General features: G+C 38.8%; 2 protein-coding genes across 2 annotated transcripts; one reads left to right on the top strand and one right to left on the bottom strand.

The window, feature by feature from the left end:
• The first annotated feature begins 641 nt into the window (after positions 1-641).
• On the top strand, positions 642-12960 carry PYROXD1 (pyridine nucleotide-disulphide oxidoreductase domain 1). The gene is made up of 12 exons (XM_066319501.1): positions 642-744; positions 2165-2245; positions 3657-3776; positions 4922-5050; positions 5896-5969; positions 6571-6731; positions 7371-7471; positions 8291-8420; positions 9266-9378; positions 10488-10610; positions 11467-11604; positions 11943-12960. Exons 1-12 carry the CDS (start codon positions 664-666, stop codon positions 12189-12191), a joined length of 1500 nt encoding a protein of 499 aa, XP_066175598.1. The 5' UTR covers positions 642-663; the 3' UTR covers positions 12192-12960.
• On the bottom strand, positions 12484-27931 carry RECQL (RecQ like helicase). Its single transcript, XM_066319502.1, is given in 17 exon segments — positions 12484-14254; positions 14448-14577; positions 15603-15822; positions 17607-17698; positions 18445-18583; positions 19221-19338; positions 19431-19579; positions 20631-20712; positions 21090-21127; positions 21130-21255; positions 22694-22826; positions 22828-22893; positions 23821-23927; positions 24474-24504; positions 24506-24673; positions 26546-26742; positions 27858-27931. Coding segments are annotated over 17 exon segments (2001 nt in total). The 5' UTR covers positions 27874-27931; the 3' UTR covers positions 12484-14065.

Genomic DNA, 27931 nt, shown 5'->3' with positions numbered 1-27931 from the left:
CCCATGCCCACTTTTTACTTTATTTAATTCCTTTCTATCAGCATGTAAATCTTAACTATTAATTTCATTAACTATTAGTACACTTCTGCGAACACATATATTGAATATATATGTCTGGCCCCTCCTCATCCTCACTGACCACACCTGGGCCTGCCCTAGACTTTGATTTAGGCAGGAATTTCATTAAACCTCACTGAGTCTCACTCAATAAATTGAGCAAACCTTGCTGCTTTGATATTACACGTGAAACTGGCTAATATGGAAAAAAATATGAAGCAAAATAGAAAAAGTGGTTGCGGCTATGAAGTTTACCTGGATCGGGCCCGGGGGAAATCCGGACCGGATTTCACCGGAATACAGAATGTGGGAAAACCCGGGCTGGATCTCACCGGAATACGGAATGGGGGAACCTCGGACTGGATTGCGGCTCGATCCCGGAACGGGTGCACAGGATGGGGTTTGGTCCCTGTCTCTTGCACAGAGATGTGCAGCAGATACTGCACACACGCGGCATAAACAGCAAATCGGCGCGGGAAAGCCGTTCCGGGGCATGCGCGGTGACTCACGCTCTCCGTGAGGAGGAGAGGAAGTTTCGGCGCTGCCGCTCGCCGTAGGTGGAGCCGAGCCGGCGGCCGGGAGCCGGCGGTGGCCGTGCCCGGGGCGATGGCGGGGCCCGGCGGCGCGGCGCGGGCCCGGTTCGCGGTGGTGGGCGGCGGCATCGCGGGGGTCACCTGCGCCGAGCAGGTAACGGGGCCGCGCCCTCCCTCTTCCCCCCGCCCTGCCCGCGCTCGGCGCCAGCCGGGAATTGTCCCCGCCGATCCCAGAGCCCTTGGCCGCCCTGTGCGGCCGCCTGGGCTGGCTGTGAGCCGGTGGCACCGGGCTGACGGCGCCGCCCTGGTGCCCGCCTTACTTAGAGGCATAAACCCCTTCCGGGTCCCCTTCTCCACGGTCATAGAAACAGATCTGCACAGCAACTGCGGAAATATTCGCGTGTGTGCAGTAGTTCCATACTGTCCTACACCCCCCTAATCCCCATTTCTTAAGAATAAATTGTCTCGTTTGAGAAAACAGAAACCAAACGCAGCCCCAGGGCAGTGTTATTGTAACATACGTCTCAAGAGGTTCAAACTTGGTAAGATTATTCTGAAGCAGTTTATGATTCGCTTCGTAAAGAGAGAGTTACAACTTCCTAACTGCAGAAAGCTGGCACTCCGTGCCCTGGTCCAGAGGTCAGGGACTTCAGGATCCCTGCAGGAATTATTCCATAAAGGACTATGCTGCAGCCGAGCTGAAGGCTGCTGTGATGTTCTCCTCATTATTCATACTGCTCTGTTTTTATAGGCTCCATGGTTTAGAGCTGTATACCTCATCCAGCTCTCTGTGAGCCCAAGCTCTAAAATAAATTAATCTGTTTCTTGGTCTCAAGGTTTTTTATGGTTTTAAAGTAAAAGTAACTGGAGATAATTTTGTACCTGTAGAATGAAATTATGTGGGTATTATTTAGATGAGGAATATTTTATCTGTTAGAGCTGCAGAGCAGCATACAGAGTGTGTTTTGGATGCCATGTGTTCTCTGGTGATGTCAGAGTCCCTCTGGTTGGCATCCCTTCTACCCAACAGCACCACTTGTCTTGGTCTACCTGTCACTTTGCTGAGCAATGCACATTTGAAATGGGAGTTCTTCCCTTTGGCTTAGGGCTTTATAAGTCTTGCATTGCTTAATAGCACCCTGAAGATGATCAGTTTACTAAACAGGTCATAAAATATCCAGGATAAACCAGCATTTCTTCTGTGAAAATTAAACCTGTAAGCAATTAGTCACTGATGTGCAGTAAAAAAAAAAAAAGAGAGAGAGTATCCACCAACAGTCTCCAGAAATCACATGATCATAGTCTGATCCATCAGGTGGCCTTTGGAATATTGTGACCATAGTTCTTTACACTATGGCTGCAGTTCTTGAAGGTATATTTATGTGTGATTGAAATAAATGTTGTGTCTCTAAATTCTCTTCAGTCCTTATCCTTCTTTAATCCTGAAGCAGTGTTTATTCAATAAGATTCTACAAAATCGAAGTAATGTATTAAGACATATTGATTTTCACCAGTAGTTTCACTGTGCTAAAGTCTGATGATGACTCTAATCATGGTTTCTGTTTCTTTACAAGCTGGCTGCAGAATTCCCATCAGAAGACATTTTTTTAATGACAGCTTCCCCAGTTATAAAAGCTGTAACTAATTTCAAGCAGGTAAGAGAGATTTAATTTTTCCTACAGTAAGATGTGTTCAAAGTTTACATGTGCAGCTAATTTAGAACCCAGTGGTGAAAATGCTCATGACTCTGAGCTTGTTTTCCTATTAGTGTGATTGCAGTGGTGTTAGAAGGATTGATGAGCTATTTTATAGTGGTGTTAATAAGACTGACAAGCTATTTTATATTGATTAGTAATTAGTGAATATATTCCCACCATGTAAGCAAAGGTTAAACCAGGTACTTACATGGTTGAAAGCGTGTTCAGAGTTGCTGAAGCTTTAATTCACTGCTTTATTAGTGGGTGACCTCTTGTAAGCACTAAAATGGTATCATAGTCTTGGCTCATGTTTGAATTTGGGGCAGAAACAGCCTTCTGACAAGTAGCAAAAGAAGGGATACCCTTCTGGGAAATTGCTTTGAGCTTTATCTACTCCAGCAGCTGCTGATTCAGTGACATCTTTCCTGCTGGTTTGAAAAAGAAAATCAAATGCATGCATGAATTCAGTTTGTGGCTCATAGGATCATTAAGCTGAGTCTGAGAGCCCTCTGTGAGATTGTTGGAGTAACACTCAAATAAGAATGCTTTTTGAAAGTGCTGACAGCAGTGCCATGAGTGTCCAGTAAAGACACTTGCACAGTGCAGAGATGTAAAGTCTGTAATTCACATCAGTGGAAATGTATGTATCTGAAGAATAAGGAAATAACTAAGCACTATTTGGAGGCAGCAGCATGTATGTTTTGGACATGAGCATCTTAATTCCTTTCTGAATTGCAAGCATGGTGTGGCTTCTGGTTCCTAGCTGTGTTCCAAACTCTGAATATTCAATAAAGTAGCAGGCCTAAATATTTCCATGCATCCACTCTCTTTTGGAAAAAAGACGAAATTGTCATCACTTACTTGAATGTTTTTCAAGTTCTGGTTTGCCTCTTTGGGGTTTTTATTTTGTTAGTGTTTGTTTTCTGTTTGGTGTTGTCCATTTCCCCCAAGGTCTCTGAAATACCAAATAGTGGCTCTGAGTGAGTTATTTCATCAAAGTTACAAAGTAGAGAAAAACAATTATGTCACATAAATTAAAAAGTGGTGCTAACAACTCTGATAACAGACTTCTTTATGGAATGAAACATTGTAGCAGTTAGAGCAATTATCAGGGTTCTCCATTTTTGCTTAATCTCTATCTTTAGGATTAAAATGTAGTACTTTGACCCTTTAACCAGGAACAGGCATGAAAAGATTGTGTATTGAAAAAGGAACGTTTAGCAGTTACATGATAACACATTTTCAGACAATATGGACTTTATGTTGTGACTTTTTTACTGGAAGTGAACACAGCACCTTCTGTCAAAAGCTTTAGAAAAAGAGATGGATAAACGATCCATATTTTTAAATATCTCCTTTTCTCCTACAGGTCTCCAAAACACTTGAGGAATTTGAGGTTGAAGAACAACCAAGTTCTCTATTAGAAAAACGATATCCCAATATTAGAGTTATACAGTCTGGAGTAAAACAGTTGAAAAGTGATGAACATGTAAGCTAAGGTTTTCTTTTTTATTTGGTTGGTTTTTCAAGTTATATATATAAAAATAATTTAAGAAGTAACTGAATGTTTTGGGTGAGAAATTTTGTTCAAGAACATTTTGGTTATTGAATTGATAAGTTACCAAAATTACAAGAAAATACTTCCTAATTGTAATTTCACACTACTATTTAACACTGTTTGTCAAGTAGAAATATATACAGAGGACAAAATAAATCTTGAAAGAACCAACATTTCCACGTTTTCTTCCTTCTGTATAGCAGGAAATACATTGCAAGTATGAGCAATGGACAGCAGGTACACACCCTTGTTAGCTCTGTGTCAACATACTATTTTTCACTTCAGCATGTATGAAAAACTCACATTCACATCCAAAACTAGTTTTGCTCACTAGTAAGTTTTGGAGATGTTATTTCAGATAGATTCTGCTAACTTTCTGAATCCAATGGTTTTCTTATATCATTGCTAAGATAGGCTTTTAATATAGGTCTTGGTGGACACAAATAATCAATGTATGTGGATTTGGAGGATCTTTTGTCCAAAACCACTTTAAACTATGCAGCTTCTAGTTTGCAGAATAAGAAATAAAGTCATAAAATGATAAAATTTAAGTTCTCCTTTCTCAGAGTGACGTAGCTTGTTTAGTGCCTCCACTTTTTCTTCAGCAAAGAACAGACTTGCAGTGTTTCTAAACGTTGTCCTATCCTGTGCTTGGTTCACTCAGAGCAACTGCTGTTGAAATGTTTTGAATGAGATTCTCAACTGCTAATGTACAGTAGTGCATAGTTCTGTTTCTCGGGCCTGAGGGACACTTGTCAGGTAGGAAACACAGAACTCTTTTGGCACAGCCAGTGAGTACAAAGTGCCACCAAGTGGTAAACTTGATCTTGCTTCAAGTGCATTGTGCACACTTCCCATTTTATTGGTTACATGTTTGTGGTGGGTGTGATGGGAATGAATGACACACAGTCAGTAAGAGTATGAAGGCTTGCTCCTTAGGAAGCTCCTTACAGCTTTTAATGTCTGCGAATTACTGTGACATTAAGGAAAGAGAAAGCTGATGTTCTCTTAGATGTGTTGATTTAGATGAATTCTCCTCGATGAATTGGTTTTTCTTTTCTCTTCATTGTTAACAGAAAATTTACACTGAAGATGGGAAAGAATATATATATGAAAAGCTTTGCCTGTGTGCTGGAGCCAAACCAAAATTAATTGTTGAAGGGAACCCGTATGTATTAGGAATCCGGGATACTGACAGTGCACAGGTAAATGTGTTTTGGACTTAAAAATGTGTAATAGATTCCTGCATCTGGTGCAAAATACCAGAATTGTTGTGGAGTGAAATGGAGAAACAGAAAATTATGTTTGTTATTATATATTCTCAAATAAGAACATTTTCACTAGCAGGAAAAACTAACTGCCTTCTAATGCCACTAAATTAATTAGCCAATATATTTGTTAAGTTTATAGATAGCTCATGCACATTATTTCTAACATGATAATATGGAATAAACAATATTTTTTACCCTCCAGGCAGAATGCAACTGGAAAACACAAACAGGAAGTAGGCACCAGTAGAAATTTCCCTAGGAAGGTGTGTGTGGTACCTGGTACAAAGGGCTGCTTCTTACAGTGGAAAGCTACTGAAGGAATTACTTTTTACTGTCTTTTAGTTCTACTGTAGCTTCTTCTCCGTACAGAAAAGAATTAGATATAGTCAAAGATGTGAGAAGGTTTTCACCTGAGAAATGACTTAGTGGACTAAAAATTAAGCTTGGAAGGCAAAGGTGAAGTTTCACTGCTATAGGTTTTCAGAATTAGAGGAAGCAAGGTGAGCACTGCTTCTCCATAACATGGAACTGCCATTCCTCAAGTGAAGCTGGACCTTGAGGATAAAAAAGGAGTTACATTTTCAAATAATCTGAAATGAAACTGAAATTGTTGTTTGTTACAACAACAGCTTCTGTTACAGGTCTCAGCCTAGCTGTATGTTATTAGTAGTCTGAGGAAATCAAGACTAAAAGCAAGAAAATACTGAAAAGTATATAGTTGATCAGTGTGAAGGAACATGCTTTAAGTTCTAACTGACATTTTTCCTTTCTTAATGCAGGCTTTTCAGAAGAATTTGGCTCAAGCTGAGAGAATAGTGGTGGTAGGAAATGGTGGGATTGCCCTTGAACTAGTGTAAGTGAACAAAAAATACATAATCAAATAAAATCTTTAACAATACAATGCTAAATCTAGTGTACATGAGTTTGGGAGAAGGTTGACTTATAAAATTGAATCTCTTAGAGCATGTAGTAGCAAAACTGATTAGAGGGGGGTTTTTTGCAACATAGTGGTTTTTACTAACGCATTATTAGGAAAGCTCCAGAAGAAGCTTTGACACATAGATATCAAGAATATACAGTTCATGTTCCACATAGTGCAAACAAGATCTAAATGCTTGTTGTTAATAGTGAGAGTCTGGCAGAAATGCACTTCTTTTTCATTATGGGGGAGCAGGAAATACTAATCATTGGTATAAATTTGATCTGCCCCCTAACCCTCTACCCCAGTTCAGTCAAGGTTGTTTTGGTGAGAAAGTATGACTTGTCAACTTGAAGAGATACTTTTTAATGGGTTCGTTATGTAAATATTTAGAAGTGGATTTGATAGGTTGGAAAGTCTTGGATCCCCAGGTTCTGACTTCTGGAAGGAAACTTGACACACTTCTGCTTGTGTTGCTAACACAAGATCCTTTTCAGGCAGTCTGTCAGTTTATCCCTTGTTTAAATGTCCACAGGTATGAAATTCAAGGCTGTGAAGTAATCTGGGCTATCAAAGACAAAGCCATTGGGAACACTTTCTTTGATGCAGGAGCAGCTGAATTTCTCCTTCCAAAGCTCACTGCTGAAAGCAGAGAGACTCCAATCGAGTGTAAAAGAACCAAGTACACACTGGAAGGTATGGGGTTTAGTTTCCTGACATTGCAGCGGCTTTTCATATTCAAGATAGTCTTAAAATCAGTCACTTTATCAGCTTGGAATAAGGCTTACTGTTATCATTAATGACATTGTCTTCTTCAAAAACTGAGAGTAAAAAAGCAACACAGAAACCCATCCTGAATTTATATAGACAGAATGTAATACAGTTTCTTGCAAACTGTAAAAAAGTGCTTATCTTTGTGCCAAATGTATATTAATTCCCTGTATTCCTTCTGCTGAAGAACTTGTTCCATTTTCTGTAATGTTTTGATGTGAACTGTCTCACTATTACATAGGAAGGAACTGTCACATAGTAAGATATTGGAGGAGCAGATGAAACTGCACAGAACATTGTTACAGGTGGAGGGAAACTGCAGCCTCAGAAGCAACAATTAACTAGGTCTGCATGAACAAACATCACACAAACGTATGACAAAATCATAACAAACAGAAGAGCATGGTTCTAGACATCAAGCAGGAAGAATAAGGATATTACACTTTCCTCTTCCCCTTTGGCAGCCAGATAGTATTTTTCTGTTAATTGAGAATCCTTGTTCTGAGTTCTGAGGACAAGGAAGCATGGACACTAAATCTGATATATTCCACCTCTTTCCTTCAGGAAGTGAGGGAAAAGGAAGACCTACAGGAACATCTGACAAGCTGGGCAGTGCCTTAGGCCCTGACTGGCACGAGGGCTTACACCTTAAAGGGACTAAGGAGGTATTTATTTGAGTGTTGTGGGCATGAGCACTGTGAACTCAAGTTGCAAACATGAACTCTGTGAAGAGTTCCATGTTTGCAATAAAGCAAAAATCCTCACATTTAATTTTTTTTTTTCATTTATGAATTGCTTAGCTGTTAGGTGTTTCTGTTTTGCATTTGAAAAATGACCTGTCAAGAGTGATCAGCCATAGGACTAGCTAAAGGATGTTTAGGATATTTAGCAGCTTAACCAGTGGTGGTTTGGCTGTTGAAGGCTGTGGGAACTGTATTTGTGTAGTGGAGAATAAAACAAGGCCCAAATTCACAAAACAATTTAAAGAAACAGGTAACTTTCCAACTTCTGGCTTGAGCTCAGAATACGCTTGAAATGTGAATGGTACAGAATGTTTTTTCTTTTTACAGTGATTAGAACATAAACTTATTGTTACCAAAATTTAATTCATGATAGAAAAACAGAGGATTTGCAATCCTAAAACACAGAAAAGATGAGTTTACTTTATTCTGTTCTGACAAGGTTTGAACTCTCTTCTTGTAAGCTTAGGGGAACCTGAATATGTTTTCTGGCATGCCAGAAAAATCTAATTGTTATGAACTTTCAAGGATCATCAGATACTTGGTGAAAAAGCAGATAAAACCATTGGCTATGGTTAAATCTGTATCAAAAAGAAGAAAGTGTGGGAATCCAGTTAGTGGGCTGGAATATATGGTGGTGGGTTTTCCAGTTGAGTAATATCAATTTAGGTGAAGATACCCTTGCTATTATCAATCTTGTGATTGCTAATCATTATGTTTATAATTTTGTCAATTTTTCTTTAGTTTTCCCATAAAGTACATATTGAAACACTTTGTGAAGTAAAGAAAATATACTTACAGCAAGAATTTATCCAACTGCAGCGGACTTCCTTGACTTTTCCTAAAGGAGAGAAAAACATAGAAGCAGATGAGGGTGAGTGCCTGTGCTGATAAGATGTTGAAGATGAATCTGTGCTGGAGCATGTTTCATCTTGTTTGCTGTTTTAAAGCAAATACAGATTTGAAAAATACATCTTTTATTTCTATAAATTAATGTCTAGCAGTTTACAGTAATCAAATTTATGGGCTACAAGTAAATTACAAAATCTTATGGGTCAGATGCTTTTTTCCACGAAGTAGCTGAAATCCTGTATGCAGAATATTCCATCCTTAACAAAATCCATTAAAGTAATATTTTAATAGCAAAGTTAAAGCAAAAGAAAAGAAACCACCAACATTTTGTATCAAATCTGAAGTAAACCTTCAAAGTAGAGGAAAATATTCCTTTTTTTTAAAATAAGTAATTTTGCCTATAATTTCCACCAAATTAAAATGAGTATTTAAAATACTATTTTAGTTCCTAATCAGTTATTTCAGCTTAAGTCAAATCTGTGCTGTTCTTTTTGCTTTTGAGGCACTTTTGTGCATCTCTAAATTTCTACATAAAAAAGTATTTGGCAATTGCATACTTGAGAGAACATCCCACAGGACACGGTATTTACCCCCCTACAAATGAGGGCTTTAATTTAGGAAAATTCTGAAGAAAGTTATTAGTAGGAGTTGGAGCTGAGATCCAAAATAATGTTTTTCTCTAGTTCGAGTGATGGTAAGAAAAGTTAGGAGGTAATCTCTGATGATTTTTTCCTTTTTATTTTTAATTTTAATCTTTCTTTACCTATTCAGTTACCTCAAAGGTTTTGTGGTTTTTTTTTTTCTTTCATATCTTATCATAAGATGTAATTAATTGCATTCTCGGGGCAAAATTTTTCCCTTTTTCAGTGCTGTGGCCTGTATATGTGGAATTAACTAATGGAAAAATTTATGGATGCAATTTTATTGTCAGTGCAACTGGAGTTGTGCCAAATGTTGAACCATTTCTTGATGGCAATAATGTAAGTATACTGATTTGTTTTGGAGCTTTTCAAGTAAGGTGAAAGAAACTTTTTCAGCTGGTTTATGCTTCTGTTCTGACATGAAACATGGATTGCTAAAGATGTAATTATTGTGCACCATCTCAAAATAAGGCAGGTTATGTTGATACTGAGATATTCAACATGATACAAGTGTATTTGATTTATGGTCTTGGTTTATTATGTTGCTCCCTAGGTGTATATATACAGTTTATTTGCAGTATTAAGCCTATGCAAAGAGAGAAAATCATCTGTGTAATTGGCTAATGTGGAAAAAATATAGAAAATTCCCTGTTAGTTCTGTACCATATTCTTACCTTATTAATCTTGACATTTGCTCCTGGAAAGGAAGCAACTATTTCCAGTACTTTTCATCTGGGATACTGATCTGTCAAGGTGCTCAAGTTCATTGAGGGAAGTCACCCTGAGTCAGCACCTAAATGAGGATGGTGATTACAGAGTTTTTAAATGCCATGTGAATTTCCACGCATCAAGATCAGTTTGTTTCTATGTTCAGTGTCTGCTCAGCAACAACTAAAACATTCCTGTGTTATTAACACTGTTTTCATCACGAATCCAACAAACAGCCCCATACAAGAAACTAATATAAGTGTTCCCAGACAAAACCAGGACATTGGGTTATTTTGAGTTAAGTGGTGCTATCTGATAAGGAAATAAAAGGCTATTCTCTTTAAAGAAGAAAATGCTGAAAACATAGATCTGATGTTGAGCCATGAGATATTTCCAGGCCTATGCTATAAACTTAGATCAGGAATTAAGTTTTTGCAATGGTATTTTCTTGCCTTGGCAAAAATACAAAGTAGTCTCTTAAGACTGGGTGTCCCTGTAACACATAGTGTGATTTGGTATTTGGCAAGCCCTATGACTTCCCTGCCTAGGTATCAGTAATAATCCTTTAAAAACCTGTGCTGTGCTCTAGAAATAACAGTAATGATTTGTGCCTTCCATGGAGGCCTTGCCACTCAGGATAATCTCATGGTAAATAATAAAAAAACAGCTGACTGCTTAAGGTGGAGGAAGCTGAATGACTCGATGACTTGTTTCACTGCTGCTGTGTGCAAACCCTTCAGTTTGCTGTGAGTGAAGATGGAGGACTGAAGGTAGACAAGCACATGCACACGTCACTGCCAGATGTGTATGCAGCTGGAGATATCTGCACTGCGGCGTGGGAGCCGAGCCCCGTATGGCACCAGGTACATCCATAGGCGTGTGATCCACAGGGGATTACACACCAGGGCTGTCGTAGTTTGGAAAGACAGATGTCTGCCAGGGAAAAGCCAGAGCCTCCCTTGGAATGGAGAATGTAAACCCCCTCCCTCCAAATTATTGTAATTTTGAAATTAAGGGGCTTTCAGGCAAAGACATGGGAATAGGAATAACAGTTCTTTACTAGGAATATTGAAAATAAAAATGCAGTAGTACAAAAAAGCAAACACTGACAGAGTCAGAATACAACCCGACACCCTGTTGGTCAGGGTGTGGTTCTGTTGGAGCAGAGATGATCCTGTTAGAAGCGTGTAGTTTTGCTTTTAAGGTCCAGTGAGGATGAGATGGGTGCAGTCTTCCTCTGGGAATCCAGTGGAAAACAGCTGTCTTGGTGCTCTCAATCCCTGGTTTTATCCAGGTAGGAATGCTTGACTCCTGCCTCTGGGTGGAACATCTCCCAGTGGGATATTGTACTTTTATCAGTCATGCAGTGAGCCTGGATGGCCCGTTAACAGCAGATCTCCTCCAGAGGGAGGATGGGTAGTGGAAGAGAGAAAGAAAACACCTCCCCAACCAGTTTCAATAGATGGCAATAGAATACATACTTTTGGTTATGTCTTGCACTGCAATCCATGACAAGTGCACACACCAAGGAGTGAAAGGTTAAGCAAGTGGATAAGCCTGGGTGGTTGATGACTGAGTTTTATGAAGGTGGCTGGAAACAAAGCTGGCCAGCCCTTCTGAGTATTAAAAACACAAAAGTGTGCACTGAGGAGAGCAGTGAGTGTGGTCGTGGCACAGTGACAGTCTTATGACTTAAATCTTCCCAATTTTCTTTTTCAGATGAGGCTGTGGACCCAGGCTCGGCAGATGGGATGGTACGCAGCAAAGTGCATGGCCGCAGATGCTTTAGGGGAATCTATTGATATGGATTTCAGCTTTGAACTATTTGCTCACATAACAAAATTTTTCAATTACAAGGTTAGTACAGTCTGATAGTTGTAAACCACTGAGTAACACATACTGCTTGCTTATATTGACTTGCTGACACTGAGCAGATGCTTTAATTTTGAGAAAACAGGTCTCTTTATATACTAATTAGTTCTAGCTTAGATTTTCTCCATTTGTACTAATGTGTATGGTATTTAAAGAAGATTTTTGAATCCTTTGTGTGTTTGCAAGCCAGTAGTGGGGGGAGGGACGCTAGGGACAAATATTTCCCTGTCTGCATCATTTTTGAGGCTGAGAACTGTTAGCAGCAGAAATGCTAAAGGCATTGTCATGTTCTTATGAGAGCTTTTTCCTTTTCCTTCTGCCAGGTGGTGGTTTTGGGGAAGTACAATGCTCAGGGCTTGGGCTCAGACCATGAGCTGATGCTGAGATGTACCAAGGGACATGAGTATGTCAAAGTGGTGATGCAGAACGGCCGAATGATGGGAGCCGTGCTGATTGGTGAAACAGACTTGGAAGAAACATTTGAAAACTTAATTTTAAATCAAATGGATCTTTCAGCCTATTGTGAAGATCTCCTAAATCCTGATATTGATATAGAAGATTATTTTGATTGAACGATACCCCATTCCCATTTTGTATGAAGCTTTGATACCAAGTAATACATCTTAATTGTTTTCTCAGGATTGCCAGAAATGAGGGATAAATGCAATCTTCTGTTAAGATTTTGGGCTGATCTTGCCAAAACACTGACTGGTTACTGCCACAGGTACCAGCTAATGGTGCAATCTCTGTCAAACTGGCTCAGATGAACAGAGAACAGTTTAAGGGCACAGGGTGCTCAAAGCTCTTGGTACCTGGAATATGGGTTGCAAATATATGGCCTTAATCCTTTTTTATTTTCCTTCCCCCTCCTCCTTAAGTTTACTTCTGAAATAAATGTATTTTCTTTTTAGTCAAGTACAGAACACAAACTTTGCACAATGAAAGCCAGGCTGAGATGTCAGCTGAGAGGAGCTTTTTAACTGCTTGTCCCTTCAGCTGTCCAGGTGTTGGGTAGAGCCGCACTGTACTGCATGATGCTAACCCTGGACAGCAGTTGTTTCATCCTGGCTTTTGATTTTGCTCTACAGTTGCTGCCTGGGAGCTGCTATTTATTTTGGGTCAAATTGGGAACAATTTATTGTACTCTACTCAATGCAAAGCTGGCAGTACATAGTGAGACTTGTCCCAGACAAATTACTTTTTTAGGAGAATAACTGTTTTTAACTAAATTTTCAATTTTTGGCAAAGGTCTCAGTTAAAGAAAGGATGGGTCAAAGACTATAGGCTTTAGTCACTGTCACAATTTTACCAGAAAAATAAAGATGAAGAATATGTTCTTAATGATACTAGTTTTCTATTTGTTATACATGTCTGTAAGGGAGAAGAACCAAAATGCAACCACCCAGAACTTGTGTTTATTAGACAAACTGAACATGCCTTTTTGATATTTGGCTGCTAAGATGTTAAAAGTAAGAAAATAAAATTCAATCTAGCACTCAGCATATGTGCCTGAGAATGCCTGCAGGCAGCAGTAGCTGTTGAGTTTTTCCTAGGATGGCAGGTTGTCTTGTTTGTAAACTTAAATTTAGGTACTTCTGCAAAACACTAAAGTCATAAATTTCTAGGTTGAATAACAACCCAGAGAAGTCCAATTTTAAGAGCAACAAACATATTTCAACAGAATAAATACACATAATATTTCACTCATAAATACATCCAGTATTTCACTAAAACATGCCACAGTGGGTGTAGGGACACATGTCCCTACTCGGAACGGCAGAGATGGCAATGCCCACGTGGGCTGCAACAACCAGCCCTGGTGCAGCAGCAGCTTTGGGTACACCCAGCCAGGGCTCCAGAGGAAGGATTCCAGAGCATCCCAGTCTCCAGCTGTCTGCTGTCACTCCCTGGGGATGGTGACAGCAGCTGCCCCGAGGAAGCAGTGCCCTGGCTGCAGTGGTGAAGAGTCACCTGCACAGCAAGCAGAAAGAACAGCAGGTGACAGGGCCTTCATGCAGAGCTAAGGACCACCAAGTCCTGTGTGCAAAGGAAGGAAAGCTCAACATGACTCTCACAGGAGCAGTAGGTGGAGACTCCCACAGGAAAGAAGTCTGGAAACCTCGGGATCTCTGGCAGTCCTTTCCAGACTGCATGAACCTGCCACAGTGTTACTATTTACACTTCCAAAAGTTAAAAAAAGGCAACATGGTCATTATATAGCTTTTCTAATCCTTGCTGTATCCTAAGAGATGCACCAGTTATTTTGATATGAAACACTTTTTCCTTTACTACTAGCCTTCTAGATTTGACAGTTTTTTAAGACACTTGTTCCCTGTTCAGTGTTCATTAAATAAAAATACTATTACTAAAACACAAACTGAACTTACACACTGCATTGTCCATGGAGCAGCAACCATGACTAGATCCTAAATGTAGTGTGTGACACTCAGTCAATAACTACTGGTTGGTCATTTCCACCTGCCTGAAGCTTAAGCTTCTTTGCTTTTAAGTTAGAACCACAACTGGGCCGTTTATGTGTCTGTGATTTCTTCTCCACTGAATCTTGGACAGTCTTTGATCCAGTCTGGGTATTTTCTCTGCTTCCTTTTGAATCTGAAGATTGAGATGGCTTGACCTGTAAGATAAGAAGAGTTAAATTAAAATTCTAACATTCTTTTCCTTCTTTTTCTGTGTTTCCACACAAGAGAGAAGATAATTATGAGGTTGCCTGCATTACTACAAAACATGTACAAAGCAGATACCAAATCACTAAATTAAGCTCTAATGGAGAAGGTATCTGTATGGCAAATCAGAACAGATCTAAATACCTTGAAAACACTTTTCCTGTTTGTTATCCCTTCTATGGTGATGACATGTCCCTCGTTCTTCAGCAGCCGGGCTTTTGGTCCCACCTTCAGGTAGGATATTGTAGCAAAGGCTGTGAAGCTGAAATCCTCCCTGCAGGAATTAAATCACTGTTACAAGGGAAGGTTGGAGAGAGGTCAGAGTATGCAGGGGGAAAAAAAAAATCATAGAATCGTTGAGGTTAAAAAAGGCCTGAAAGATCACCTAGTCCAGCCATCAACGCAGCACCACCACTGTCCTCAAGTGCAGTATCCACATGTTTTGTGAACACTCCCAGGAATGGTGAGTCCACCACTTCCCTGGGCAGCTTGCTTCAATCTCAACAACTCTTTCCATAAGGAAATGGAGACACAGATGTTCCAAATAGCAGCTTCATTCTACTTTATCTATTCAAGCAGACAGGTGACTTAGAGCTACTCTGATCAACACTTAACATAATTCAGTTTGTGGATCTTTACACACGTAACAACATTCAGACACACTTGTCAATCTCTTAAAACATATGGAGAAAAATGAGGCAGAAAGATGTAATAAGTCAACTGCTCACCCTCTTAATAATATTTTAAAAAGCTGTACAGAAAGATGCAAATAAAAATTAAGACAAAATAAAGGGCTTAGATGCACTTACAAAATTATATGAGAAGACAAAACACAAAGCACACAGCTTACAGGGGCAGCATTTGTTGTTAGTTTCCCTATGTTTTCTTAAAATTTCTGAGTATCACTTTCCACATTAGCTAGTCTTTCCTGACTTAGACATCATGTGGGCAACCCCATTAGCTTTCCTTATCCATGGAATGTGAATGAGATCTGTATGAATTGCTTACTTCTCCAAAATTAATCCTGCTGCAGATTGAAACGTTCTACCTGAATACAGAAGACCCCAGCTTTTTTAAATTGCACAAGATGCAGCATTTCAAATGTTCCTCCAACTTTTGAAATGGAAATATAGCAATATCTGAACGGTTTTTAAGATCACATTAAATGCATCTGAAATAAAAACAAGACTACAGAATGCACCCGTTAATGTCATACAGAAGTAACAAGCGAGTAAAGAAAAATGACTACTAAATGTTAAAAAACCAAAACAAAGAAAACAAAATAGTTATCTGACATACTTCAGATACTGCTGCAGCAGTAAATGGGCAATAATTCTCTCCAGCTCCTCTCGAGGGTGCTTGGGTGGAGTAACTTCAGGCACCCTGAATTTGGACACACCTTTCCCAGACCAGGCATCGATTAATTTCAGTGGGGTGAGTTTCTCACTCATGCTGTCAGCTTGCTCAAGGATCTTTATTAGATCCCTGCAATATCCTGTTACATCCATCTTCTCACACGCTGCAAGTAAAAGAACATTTAAATAGAAAGCTTCCTGTAGTTATATATATATGTACCTATATGCAGCTATAAATACATATCTTTGTGCTGTGCTGTAGCAAGGCCTTGTTTTGCTTTTAACCTAACTTAACAAATAAAGCAGTAACTTTCCTTCCATCAAATCAGGATATATTTAGACTCACACATTTTTCTCCTTCATTATTGAAACACCCATCTGACAAACATTTGTACTTGTCTTTGATATAACAGACCAGAAATTATTTCAAAGCATAAAATTTGCAAAGTAGCTAGCATGTCACTCTACAACTGAATACCTTTTCCTCATCCATAGTGTTTATTATAAGAAGATAACAGAGCATAGAGTAGGGGAAGCCTGTAAGTAAGACATTTCTTCTCTCAAGACAGTTATGGACAAAATGAGACAGCCATAAAAAGCAATAATTACATTATAATAATTACCTTCATCATCCATAACAATTCTGAGCACCAATAGATCAGTGTAGTACATAATGATGATCCTTCTCCTCCATGATCAGATCATAGCACAGAATTACCCCAACTGACTCCTCTGATACTGAGGATTAAGTACAGAAAAACAAGTACTACTGCTAAGTTTGCTTAGAGCTTGCTTAAGTACCAAAAGGCCCTGAAGGTGAAGAAGCAGTAAACAGGATATATTTCAACTGTATGTCATCACACAGCCCCTGCAAGCCTTGGGCACAAGCCAGCTCCCTGCTCTTCCCAACTTCTGATCCCAGTATACACTTCAGCTAAGCCCCATTTCTAATTAGGAGACAACAAGACATTGTTACTTGCAAGATTTTGCAAAAGACTTTTGTTATATACTAAAACTGTATCATGAAAAAAAGCTGAATTTGGTTTGTCTACTTTACGCCCCAAAAACATAGTGGGAAATAAAGTCTAGTTATGAGAACAGCTTTGAATACAGAATTGTTCCTCAGTTTTTTCAAGTGTTGATCACTATATGATCCAAATACTTTTTGCAACAGATATGAAGAGATGGTATTTTCCACATACTAGAAGAATTCACCTAGGTGGTCCTCAATGAGATTTCAGGTGATTTTGTGCATCCTTTAGGGATGCTCAAGACCAACTTTCAGCTCTCTTTTCAGAGCTTCTTGCTTTCTATGGTGTTTCCCATGTTTAAGTCACAGCATTCACTTTTTAAATGCAACAACAGATGCTCTGTTCATCTTCTGAGTCTTTCAGCTTTTTGATGGGCACCAAAAATCACAGGAAAACCTTGAATTAAGAGTGCTCAGTTGTTCTGCACACCTGTCATGTGCAGTTCTGACACAGGAACATCTTGTGAGAGTGCAGCACTGAAATCCTCAGGGATTTTTCCAGACAAGTTGTAAGAAAACGTGCAAAGTTCTCAAGCCCTAAGTGTGAACAGTCTGGCATGCAGAGGCTCCTCCTCAATACAGCTTTCACCCCCAAACAAATCACAAAACAAAATCTGACACATAACAGAATCTTTTTAAAACAGGTAAGCCAATCTCCCCCTTGCCCTAGCTTCCCTTTTGGGAACAGGTGAACAGCTGAGCCTGAAAAATACCAAAGTGTCCAACCACAGACAAAAACCCTGCTAAATACCCCAAACTTGGCAACAGTAGACCACCAGAAACTGATATTCATAACAAAATCTGCTCCTTGAAAACAGTCAGTAATACAAGCACAGGTGACAAAATTTGCTTTACAGTTTTTCTACACCAGGTATTTCTCTAAATCAACTTTTCCTGTGTTCTCTGTCCTTTACCTACCATTCTCTCTACAGCAGTTATCACACATTCTGTTGCAGTTTGCAGAATCCCACACTTCATCAAAGTGGTGGGCTATGAGCACCCGGCGACACCTGCAGAGCAGAGGGCAGAGGGGGGCATAGAGCCCACATGAATATGTAACACCTGCATTATACACCATGAAAATGACAAAAAAAAGGTCCCTAGGGACAGCTCAGATCTCAAAACAAGCATGAAGAATTATCAGAGGAAAAATCAGAGAACTAATACTGCAACACCAGTATTCCCTATCTGCTATGCCAATACAGATCATGATTAAACACGGTGTAGAAGCAGTTTGGTTGAAGCAGAGGAGTATAATATGTAGTTTCAAGAGAATGAAAAATGGTAAGAATATGAACTCACTGTTACACTGAGGCCAAAAAAGGTTTTACTGGATGCACCAGTTGTCTACAAGACAGATACATGTTTTCCATGAAGTATTCTGAATATCTCAGTGAGGCAGGTGAAGCACTAAACACAGGTGGATTCCTGTGTGGCCACTGAACACTGTAGCTTAGAGTCAAAACCACAGAATTCCAGTATTTCCTCTGATTGGGATTTGAAATCCAAACAGTGTTTGTTGACAGATATTTCACCTCAACATAACCACTTCCAGAATTGTATCCTGAAGCTGGCAAGCTTGTTCCTGTTTTTGTGGGTGGTTTTGTTTGGTGATGGGTTATTTTCAGTTTTGCTTCACGTTTTTTCATTTTGGTGGGTTTTTTTTTGTTTTTGTTTTTTTTTAAATGCTTCCTAAAAACCCCAACAAAATTAGCCCATTTAAAAACTAAGCAACCAAGCCACCACAGTAACTTACTTGTTCATATTTTGGCAATAAGACACCATATCATACAGCTTCTCTTGGCCAACATTTTCCATCACCACCATCGAGCTGATTCTGAATATATCTCCAAACCCATAATACAAAATGCAGTCAGCTTTTTGGTCATCTCTACCTGCAGTGCATTAAAATTAACAGATAATTACAATCTCAACCAATTGCCTCTCAAGTTCCTTGACAAGCATTTCTCCACACAGACTTAGATCTGTCTTTAAAAAAGCAATGAGATGAACAAGATTAAAAAACCCAAAACACTGCAAAATGTTTTTGGGGGCAGAGTTTGGCCACAACAGGTATTAAGTGCCACTAAACATTGATCTATTCTTAAAATTCCCTGCTCCAGACTCTCCATTCTACCTGTATTTCTGAAATTCATACAGTGATTAAACATCAGTTAGAGACAATCTGAGCAAAACACATCCCAGGCACTATAACAAAATAAAAAAAAAATTAATTTGTCTATCAAATCCATGCCATGTTATTCTGGCAAGGTAGAGATTTGATAGAAGATCAAGTATTTAAAAAATGCTGAGTGGAGGTCTACATACCTAGTTATTCTTTGTTACACTGCAACAGAGGGCTGGTCATAAAATTTATATTTAAAGCCTCTTTATAGAGGCAGTTTCTTTATACCCTTTGAAAACTGTCTCAAAGGCAAGAGACTTTGCACAAATGCCTGAAAAATTGAAGGACAATTTTACTAGTTTAATAGATATGAATATCAACTTTTCAAAAGTCACTTCCTACAATACCTGCACGTCCACTCTCTTGGTAGTAGTTTTCCATGGACTTGCTCATTGAGTGATGAATTACAAACCTCACATCAGGTTTATCAATTCCCATGCCAAAAGCAACAGTTGCCACTACAACCTGGGAAAAAGAAAAAGATTAAGAAATCATCAAGATACCAAACCACAATTTGTTTAAATAAGCCATAAGTCCATATAAAGTATTTACTTAACCTGGATTTGATTTGTTGCCCATCCTTTATGAACTTTGGTTTTATATTTAGCATCCATGTTTGCATGGTAAGTCCCTGCCTTGATTCCCAGTTTCTGCAAACTCACAGTAACTTGCTCAGAATCCTTCTGAGAAAAGCAGTAAACAATTCCTGCACAAAAGCGAAAGAGGCCTCATTGTAATGCCTTAAAAAGGTTAAACAATACTCAATACTTAAAAGCAATTGCCAAGGTTTTATTAGCTAATAAAATAAATAATTAAAAAGTATTATACAGTCTTTGTGCCTATTTAGTCCATACTATTGGTATCATGAAGGAAAAATCAGTTATCAGCTTGGACCTGAAGGCTAAAGAAGAAATACATGTGCCAACACATAGAATCATGGAAGCATTCTATTAATGTTCAAGGAGTACAATGCTTATTAAAGCTTCTTTAAAAGGGTGCTATGCCTTATGACATCTGTGGCATTTCACCTGAGGTTTCAGTTAAATCTGCTTTTTGTCATTGGTCAGGCTGGGCTAAATCAGGGATTACACACAAAGCCATGTGATTTGTGATCATCTTAGCAGTGTCTGTGCTCAGGGAGCTGCTCCTCACAGCCACAGGGCTCCAAGCAGAGACAGGGACAGACTGCTGCTCCAGAAACCTGGGTTCTGCTGCCTTGGCAAGATGTCTCTCCTCTTTATTTCCACTATAGAATTTATTGATTACACAAGTCCAACCGTTGCAGTTCTGCTTTTATCTGCAATTCACCCCATAACACCCATTGTGGGCACCGAGTAACAGATGACTCTTATGACCAAACATATCAACATATCAAAAAAACATGTTGAAGATAACAAATACCCTGACACATAGATAGTAATGAGTGATTTAAGAACACAGAGATCACCTTTTCTGAGCCTTACTTTCACAATCTTAAAACTTCCTCTTATTACCTATGTAAACATTGTTCTATAGACACCAACATTCCAATTCAATACTTCAGAAATACAAGTAAAGACATTTAAACACAAATGAATGAAGAGATAAATTATTCAAGGTATGGATCTTACTAAATTTCATTTATTCTAATGCTGGATGTTCAATGTATGGTGAAGGCAGAATTTCTCTACATGCTGCAAGATCATTTGAAAACATCCCAACATCCTTGCAATGCTGAAAGTTATGAAAGATAATGTGTCTTTTTTGACACTTTTTACCTGACAGTCCTTTGTATCTTCCATTAATGGTCTTAACTATGTCCTCAATGAAATCTTCACTATTTGAAGGCTTATGTCGAACCTCAAAAATATATAATGCACATGTCAGAGTTCAAGTGAACAAACTCTGCCAAACAACCTTATTTTACTTGTTCTAGTATAATAAATACATCTATTCCACCATTTTAAAAAAACCTATTATTCTTTTTATGAACAGTCAGATTAGAACTCATGTTCATTGAAAAATAAACCCCAAAACAAGCTTTCCCCACCAAGAACAATAAACAAACTTATGTCCAAAGTGAAAATACAGCACAACAGAACAATTCACAACCTTTTTTGCCATCATAAGACATATTTTCCAAAAGGCTGAAGCAGTCTGAGCCTGCTGCCTTCCTCTCCCACTGCAGGAGACAGCACAACAGCACTGCAGCCAAAAAAAAAGGTAACAAGACCTACCTCATAGTAAAGGTTGGGTCGGTTGAAGGAAGCAGTAAGGTAATGCACTTCTGAACATGCAAAATGTTCTGGGCATCCTTTAAAACATGATTGGTAGCTGTTGCTGTCAATCCAATCAAGGGAGTATTGGGAAACTGTCTTTTCAAGATACCAAGAGACTTGTAGTCTAAGCAAGAAAACAAAAAGAGGAAAGAAAGATTTCTCATACCACAAACGCAACCTTAAAAAGACATTCATGTAGATAGTATTTAATGGGGTAACACTGCAATAAACGTTATTACTGCTAATCTACCACAGAACTAATTAATACCTCCAAAAGAAGTAACAAGCAGGTTGCACTTTTCAAGAGAGATGTCTCCTAATTGAATTTTACAGAATCAATCACAGAATCATTTGGGTTGGAAGACACCTTAAAGACCATCTTGCTCCACCCCCCTGCCCTGGGCAGGGACACCTTTCACTGTCCCAGGCTGCTCAGAGCCCCATCCAGCCTGGCCTTGGACACTTCCAGTGATGGGGCATCCAGAACTTCTCTGGGCAGCCTGTGCCAGGGCCTCACCACCCTCACAGCTCTTCCTAATACCCAATCTAAACCTGCTCTCAGCTCAAAGCCATTCCCCTTTGGCCTGTCACTCCAGGCTCTTGTAAAAGTCCCTCCCCAGTTTTCTTTTAGACTCCCTCCAGGTACTGAAAGGCTGCAATTACCAGACACAATTCAGAAGGCAAAAATGTATAGAAATAGAAATTCTTAAGAAGTTACAAAAATATGTGTGGTATCATATTAATCAACATTCAGGTTGTTTTGCAGGTCTGTTTTTACAAACAGCTTTTGAGTAAACAGAGATTTTGTAATAAACAAGAAACGTGGAATTTGGGTGCATAGACCTGACTGTAATAATAAAAAAAACCCTGAAGGCTCAGTACTGGCAATCACTTTCTGCCTTTGAACAGAAATGCAGTCACAGGTACATATCCAAATTGCACACTGCCTGTTGAACTAGCTTGGTTCTTGGCTCAGGCACTACTTTTTAGAAAACCACTAGGAGTGACTTTACAGTTAATTTTGCTTCAAATCAGGTTTTCTTTCAAAGACAAAGAAACAGTAATCAACAATATTCTACAGTCTGCAAGATAGGAAAAAGACTGAAGCACACTTTCTTTCCCTGTAAGCGAAGAGCATTTGTTTCTACTTGATTTAGAGATGATTAAAATATATCTCATGACTTTACAAAATGCTCTACCTCTTTCATCAGTGCCAGGGAGTGGTGTACAGAATGACACTTTCACGTAGCAGTAGATTAAAGGTAACTATTGTCCATATTAAAGATGCCAACCAAACCTCTGATTTTATGAAGCCCCAATTAAAGTAAACTGAATAAGGCGTTTGTTCAGAACACTGACAGCAAAATCTATGTTGAAATCATCATTTGCATGAACTTAGCTCCCAGACAACTTGTGAATTAAACTCCTTGAGCTAACACGGTACTTGCCACACATTAAGAATTCACTCAACACATGCAGGAAGCGGCTGGCCTTATTTCAGGCCCAGCTCATCATTCACTGATGACTGAAGAGCCCTGCAAAGGAGTTTCTGAGGAGCATACCAGGCCTGAAGTCGTGGCCCCACTGACTGCAGCAGTGCACCTCATCCACAGCGATGCGAGCCAGGCACCCGGCCTGGTAAGCCTTCTCCAGCTTGGACATGAACATTTTGCTCTTGGCAATCTTCTCAGGGGTCCACATAAATGAGCTTCAGTTGTGAATTCCTCTTCACCATTTCCATGTGGACCCACTTCACATGTTCCTGTTCAAAGGAAACGAGACAGCAGGGGGTGACAATCTGGGACAACATACTGAGGTGGCTTAGTGCTAAGGTTCTTAAGAGGTGATTAGCAATTCATAAGGTGTAATTAACAGAGACTGATCAAGTGTTCCATAGTATTGACCACTTTGTAGAAGATCACTATATATAAAATGGTCATTTTAATACTTAGAAAACCCATGATGGAACTTCGAAGAAGCATACGTGTCTTTGCTTCATCATGTGGTATCAATATTTTCCCAATAAACTGTGATGTACCAAACATGCCTGTGATACTACAACTGTACAATAATTCCTTGCACATGTGGGTTTTATTATTGAGTTTTCAGAGGGCTCTGCATCAAAGAAGGCTTCAAGTTTGACACATTGCATCAAGCCACTGACTTATCAAATCCAGTGTGATGTGCAAGTTAATGGTCATGGCCTCCTGCTAGTCAGGAAAATAGTTGTAAAAAAGCAATCGTCTAATAAGAGACTGGGAAATAAGCTGTTTCTTGGCCTCTGAATCACATAGCTACCACCCTATAGTAAGTAAATAATTATATGTAAAAGCCTGCACTGCTCAACATGGTAGTAATGGATAAAAATCAGCTACTCCAAGTCTAGAAACTTGAGTAAAATGTACAAAACACATCAGCCAAAACTTTACAACACACATCATACTTCATGTCCTTTAAATAGCCCCAAGAAATCTATTTATTCCACAGAAGGTGTTGCTTTCATGTGTTGTTGTCACTAAAACATAGCTACAAGATAGTTAGCCACCTATCCATATCACAGCACCCTCCTGGCCAGATATTGTTGCTAGAAAAGCATTAGCTGATAAATCTGTCTCATCCACATTCACAAGTAACTACACAGAGGGCAGACACCAGCATACACACCACAAAACACACAAGTTAAACACACCTTGCTGCTTGAGGCATTTAATAAAGCTGCAGAAATACCAAGCTGCTCCAAAACCATGAGCTGATCTTCCATGAGAGATATCAAAGGACATATCACCAGTGTGAAACCTGTAACAATCAATCATTGTGCAAACTGAGCAGTTCAGATGTCACAAATATCTCCTCTAATTCTTTTTGCTGATGCATCAGCCCTGCTCTGAAGCAACTGACAGATTGTAAGCTTAAGCTTCACACACAGCAGCAGATTCCCCTCCCAGAAAGCTGACAAGTGATATTCTTATTAAACACCCTTGACACACACCTCCTCTGGGGTCTAGACCACACACAACTGAGCTGCAACAGACAGAGTATAAAAACAAACAAACAAAACAAAACAAGTTGCATGTCTGCGTCATGAGGTGCTGATTACCACAGAACTAAGCAATGATAGCTAGTGGTAAATTTGGCTTTGTAAATAAGTAAGCTTCCAATGGAATTGGATAAATTATTAAAAAAAAAAAAAAAAAAAAAAAAACAAAAAAAACAACAGCCAAATGAAAGAAAATCAACGAAACAAAACCCACGCCAAAGAATGTTCTTTCTCCAAAATAAGTTATGAAAGGGAGAAAATAAATCTAATTCTTTATATTATATCCTTTTCCCCCCCTTACTTACCATCAGAACAGACAGCTGGTAACTGATAACAAAAGGCTCTTCCCACCACCTGTAGGCATGACAAGAAATATATCCTTTCCTGCCATTGCAGCATTTACTGTTTCAAGTTGCAGTGATCTAAACTTCTGGAGTTTAAATTTGCTCTGCAGTGCAGTTTTTATCTTCTCATACCATGGAAAATCGTTAAGTGAAAAAACCAACTCAACAAACACATTTCATAAGCAAATTAAACATATAAGAAGAGGGGGTAATTTACATATTCAATAACTAAGATCTGGCAGACACAATTTTAGATCTGGGAAAGTGTTTATAGATTTACAATGGCACAGGAAAAAGCTCCACACAACCCAAGTCTGGATACACCATTTTCTAGGGTGGACCTTTGGAAAGCCAATTGTAAACACAATTCACCTCAGGCCAAAGCTCCTCATTGCACATGGATGTGAACTAATGTGAAAAATTCAAAACAGATGAACTTGGAGTGCTAATGATCATGTCAAGTCAGTAGTCCAAATAAACAGAAATTAGGAATCCCATCATGAAAAAAAATAAAACCAGACACTGAGCCCTACATTAGTTACTCAAATGCCTCTTTCATACAAATGCAGCAATTACAAATAGTATAAAGAAGTGGGGATACAATTTTCCATATATTCCATCATAATAAGCATTTAATTAAAAAAAAAGAGGAGGGAAAAGTTGTTTAATCTTCCCCAAAATCACCACATGAACATGCTTATAATACGTTTTTCTTTTCTTCAATAAAGAGCTAAAGACTGCATTTTAAAGATGTAATACTGTAAAAACTTAAATTATGCTTCCTGATGCACTTTCTACTATTAAAATTACAGCAAAATGAATTATTTTGATTTTAAATTAAACTTTTAAAATTAAAATGCAGAAGAACTGCGGGAGCTCCATGTTACACCACACCCAATGCAAGAATTAATTTTGGGACTTGAGGCGACATTGGAAGAAATTCACAAAGAGCACAGTTAAAATCCGAGCCTCTCTGAAACCAAGAAAAGCCTCCCACTGACTTCCATGAGCTTTAAAGTGGGAACAAATTTTGCTGGTGCTCTTGTTTAATACATACACAGCATCTGATTGCAAGACATTAATCTTCAAAGCACAGGAGGTGAGAATTAAGCACAGAACTACACAAACCAAATGATTTGTTCAATAACATAAATTTGCAATGATAAAGTATCAGTATTCTTACATATGCATAATACTCCTCAAACATAGAAATATAATTCAAACCACAACATTAATTATTTTTTTAAAAATCCCAAATAGTGTATATATACGATAGACATAGACATTTCCCAAATTGGAAAATTAAAGTATAAAGAAGAAAAATTATCAAAGTATCTGAGTCAAATTTAGCAAGGCATAACATGGCCAAGAACCACCAACTATTCAGGAGTTCAGTTAATTTCTAACTTGAAAGACAGAAGCCTTCACACCACCACGAGGCACTTGCCACTTGCATTCATTCTACAATAATAATGTATTCTAGTTTATTTTTGGCAGTCAGCATCTATCTAATTTGCATTAATTTGGTATGACAGTGAGGCTGCATAACCCATCACAAACACCACCAATGTCCTACCCACTCAAGCAAGAGGAAACACAAAACCAAGCAAGAAACAACCCTAAGTGCAAAATTGTCATTATCAAATGCTGAGAAAATCCAGAGCAATTTATTTTAGAACACAAACAAGATAAGTATTGCAATATAGCTCAAGCATTTGGTATTGCAATAAAATTTACTCTGGGATTCTAGGAGCAAATCAGATTAAATTGTGACTTTGCAACAAGCAAAGAGTTAAAGTAGTTATAACAGGCCATTCTGACAGAACAGATAACTCTGCCCAGAACAACTCAAGATTAGTGTTTAGGAACGAGACAAGTACAAACATTACCCCATTACCCTGGCATGTCAGCCAGCTGACTAAAACTAAATAGGACAGTATCATTATCCAAACAAAACTCATTGTATAAGTGCATTTTTCCCTGCTGAATTAGGTCACCTTTCTGTTAAATTATTAGAATTTGACTCTGCAAACCTATTTTGTTCCATCCTCAGCTGAGGTTTCAGTGTCTTTACTTCCACCTGCCTCCAACTCTCCTGAGGACTGTTTTATCAGAGTCTTTACTCTCATCTTCTTTTGAAGGAGTTCCTGCTGCTTATCCACAAGCTCCTGTATCTGCATCTCCACTGCTTGCAGCTCATTCTCAATGGACACCAGCACCTCCTCTAGCACTGCAGGGAAAAGCAAGGAGAAAGCACAACAGAGACTACAGTTTTAACTGATAAATTACAATTAGTTACAAAACTGATGCCAGTTTTAATTGCATTAATTGTACTCCAGCCAATCCCAAAGTAAGCATAACATGGTCAAGTTGTTAAAAGAAAGCACTTATTTACATTATTAACCTCAGCAAGTTAAATTCTCCTGGAGCTGAAAACAGGGCCATCAGTAATAAGCTGTTTTATACACCAAGATCTCCCTCCTACACAGAACAAGAGGATCTGCTGAACAACAGGACTTGGATATAGAGGGAAAATGCTTTTACAAACACAAGCCATCCTTTACATGTGAAAGAAGTGAAGCAAATGCTCCCCCGAAAGCTTGGGTTACACAAGCGACTCTTTGGCAGGAATTTGCCTCTTTCCATCCCAATCTGCGTGTGTGGGAATTGCAGATTGTGCTCTAGAATCCAATCCCCAGAGTTTAAAAGAATCATTAACACACGCACCAGCGTGCCAAGCATGTATCACTATTTCAGAACCAGAGAAGAAATTATTTTGTCCCCCACATCCAGAAAACCCAGGAGATTTTGGCCCATCCTGAGCAGATATGATAATATGGTTATAGACATAAAAATGTGTGATATGGAAAAAAAAAAATCTTCATTTCAAATAGCACAAAATGGTGAAAGCTGTCTTCCCAAATGTCCACTGCTACTCAGCAGAAAGAGAGTGTCTCAAAACATGAAGTATATTTTCAAAATATTGAAAACCATGTAATTTCCTTGACAAACTTGATTTTCATCCTACAATATTTTGGGTTGGAAGGGACCTTAAAGCTCATCTCATTCCAACTTTTTTGTCACTGGACCAGGCTGCTCAGAGCCCCACCCATCATGCCCTGAACACTTGAGGAATGGGGCCTTTTAGTTTGGTTTTACTTAAGAAATAAAAGTTATCCAGTAAAAGAATATTTTTCTTCAGGTCTTATGTATAATAGCACAGACCCACAAACTCTTTTCTGCATATATTAAATTCATATAAATAACAATCAGTAACATCAGTGATGGTGTCTTGTTAGTTAAAAGACAGCAAAATGATATATGGAATATTAAATCATGGATGACCTGCAACAGCTGTCATCTTTGGAGATTAAAGAACGTTGTCTTTAGGAGAGTCTTATTTAAACAAGCACTGTCAC

Source organism: Sylvia atricapilla, chromosome 5 (assembly GCF_009819655.1).
Source record: "Sylvia atricapilla isolate bSylAtr1 chromosome 5, bSylAtr1.pri, whole genome shotgun sequence".
NCBI lineage: Eukaryota > Metazoa > Chordata > Aves > Passeriformes > Sylviidae > Sylvia > Sylvia atricapilla.
This window is presented reverse-complemented; position numbering and strand designations above follow the sequence as displayed.

What these genes read in the sequence shown, in the direction of transcription:
- PYROXD1 (XM_066319501.1), top strand. Translation starts at nt 664, where the DNA reads ATGGCGGGGCCCGGCGGCGCGGCGCGGGCCCGGTTCGCGGTGGTGGGC. An exon ending in GGGATACTGACAGTGCACAG is followed by an intron (nt 5,051 to 5,895) that starts GTAAATGTGTTT and finishes TTCTTAATGCAG; the next exon opens with GCTTTTCAGAAGAATTTGGC. An exon ending in ACCTTAAAGGGACTAAGGAG is followed by an intron (nt 7,472 to 8,290) that starts GTATTTATTTGA and finishes ATTTTTCTTTAG; the next exon opens with TTTTCCCATAAAGTACATAT.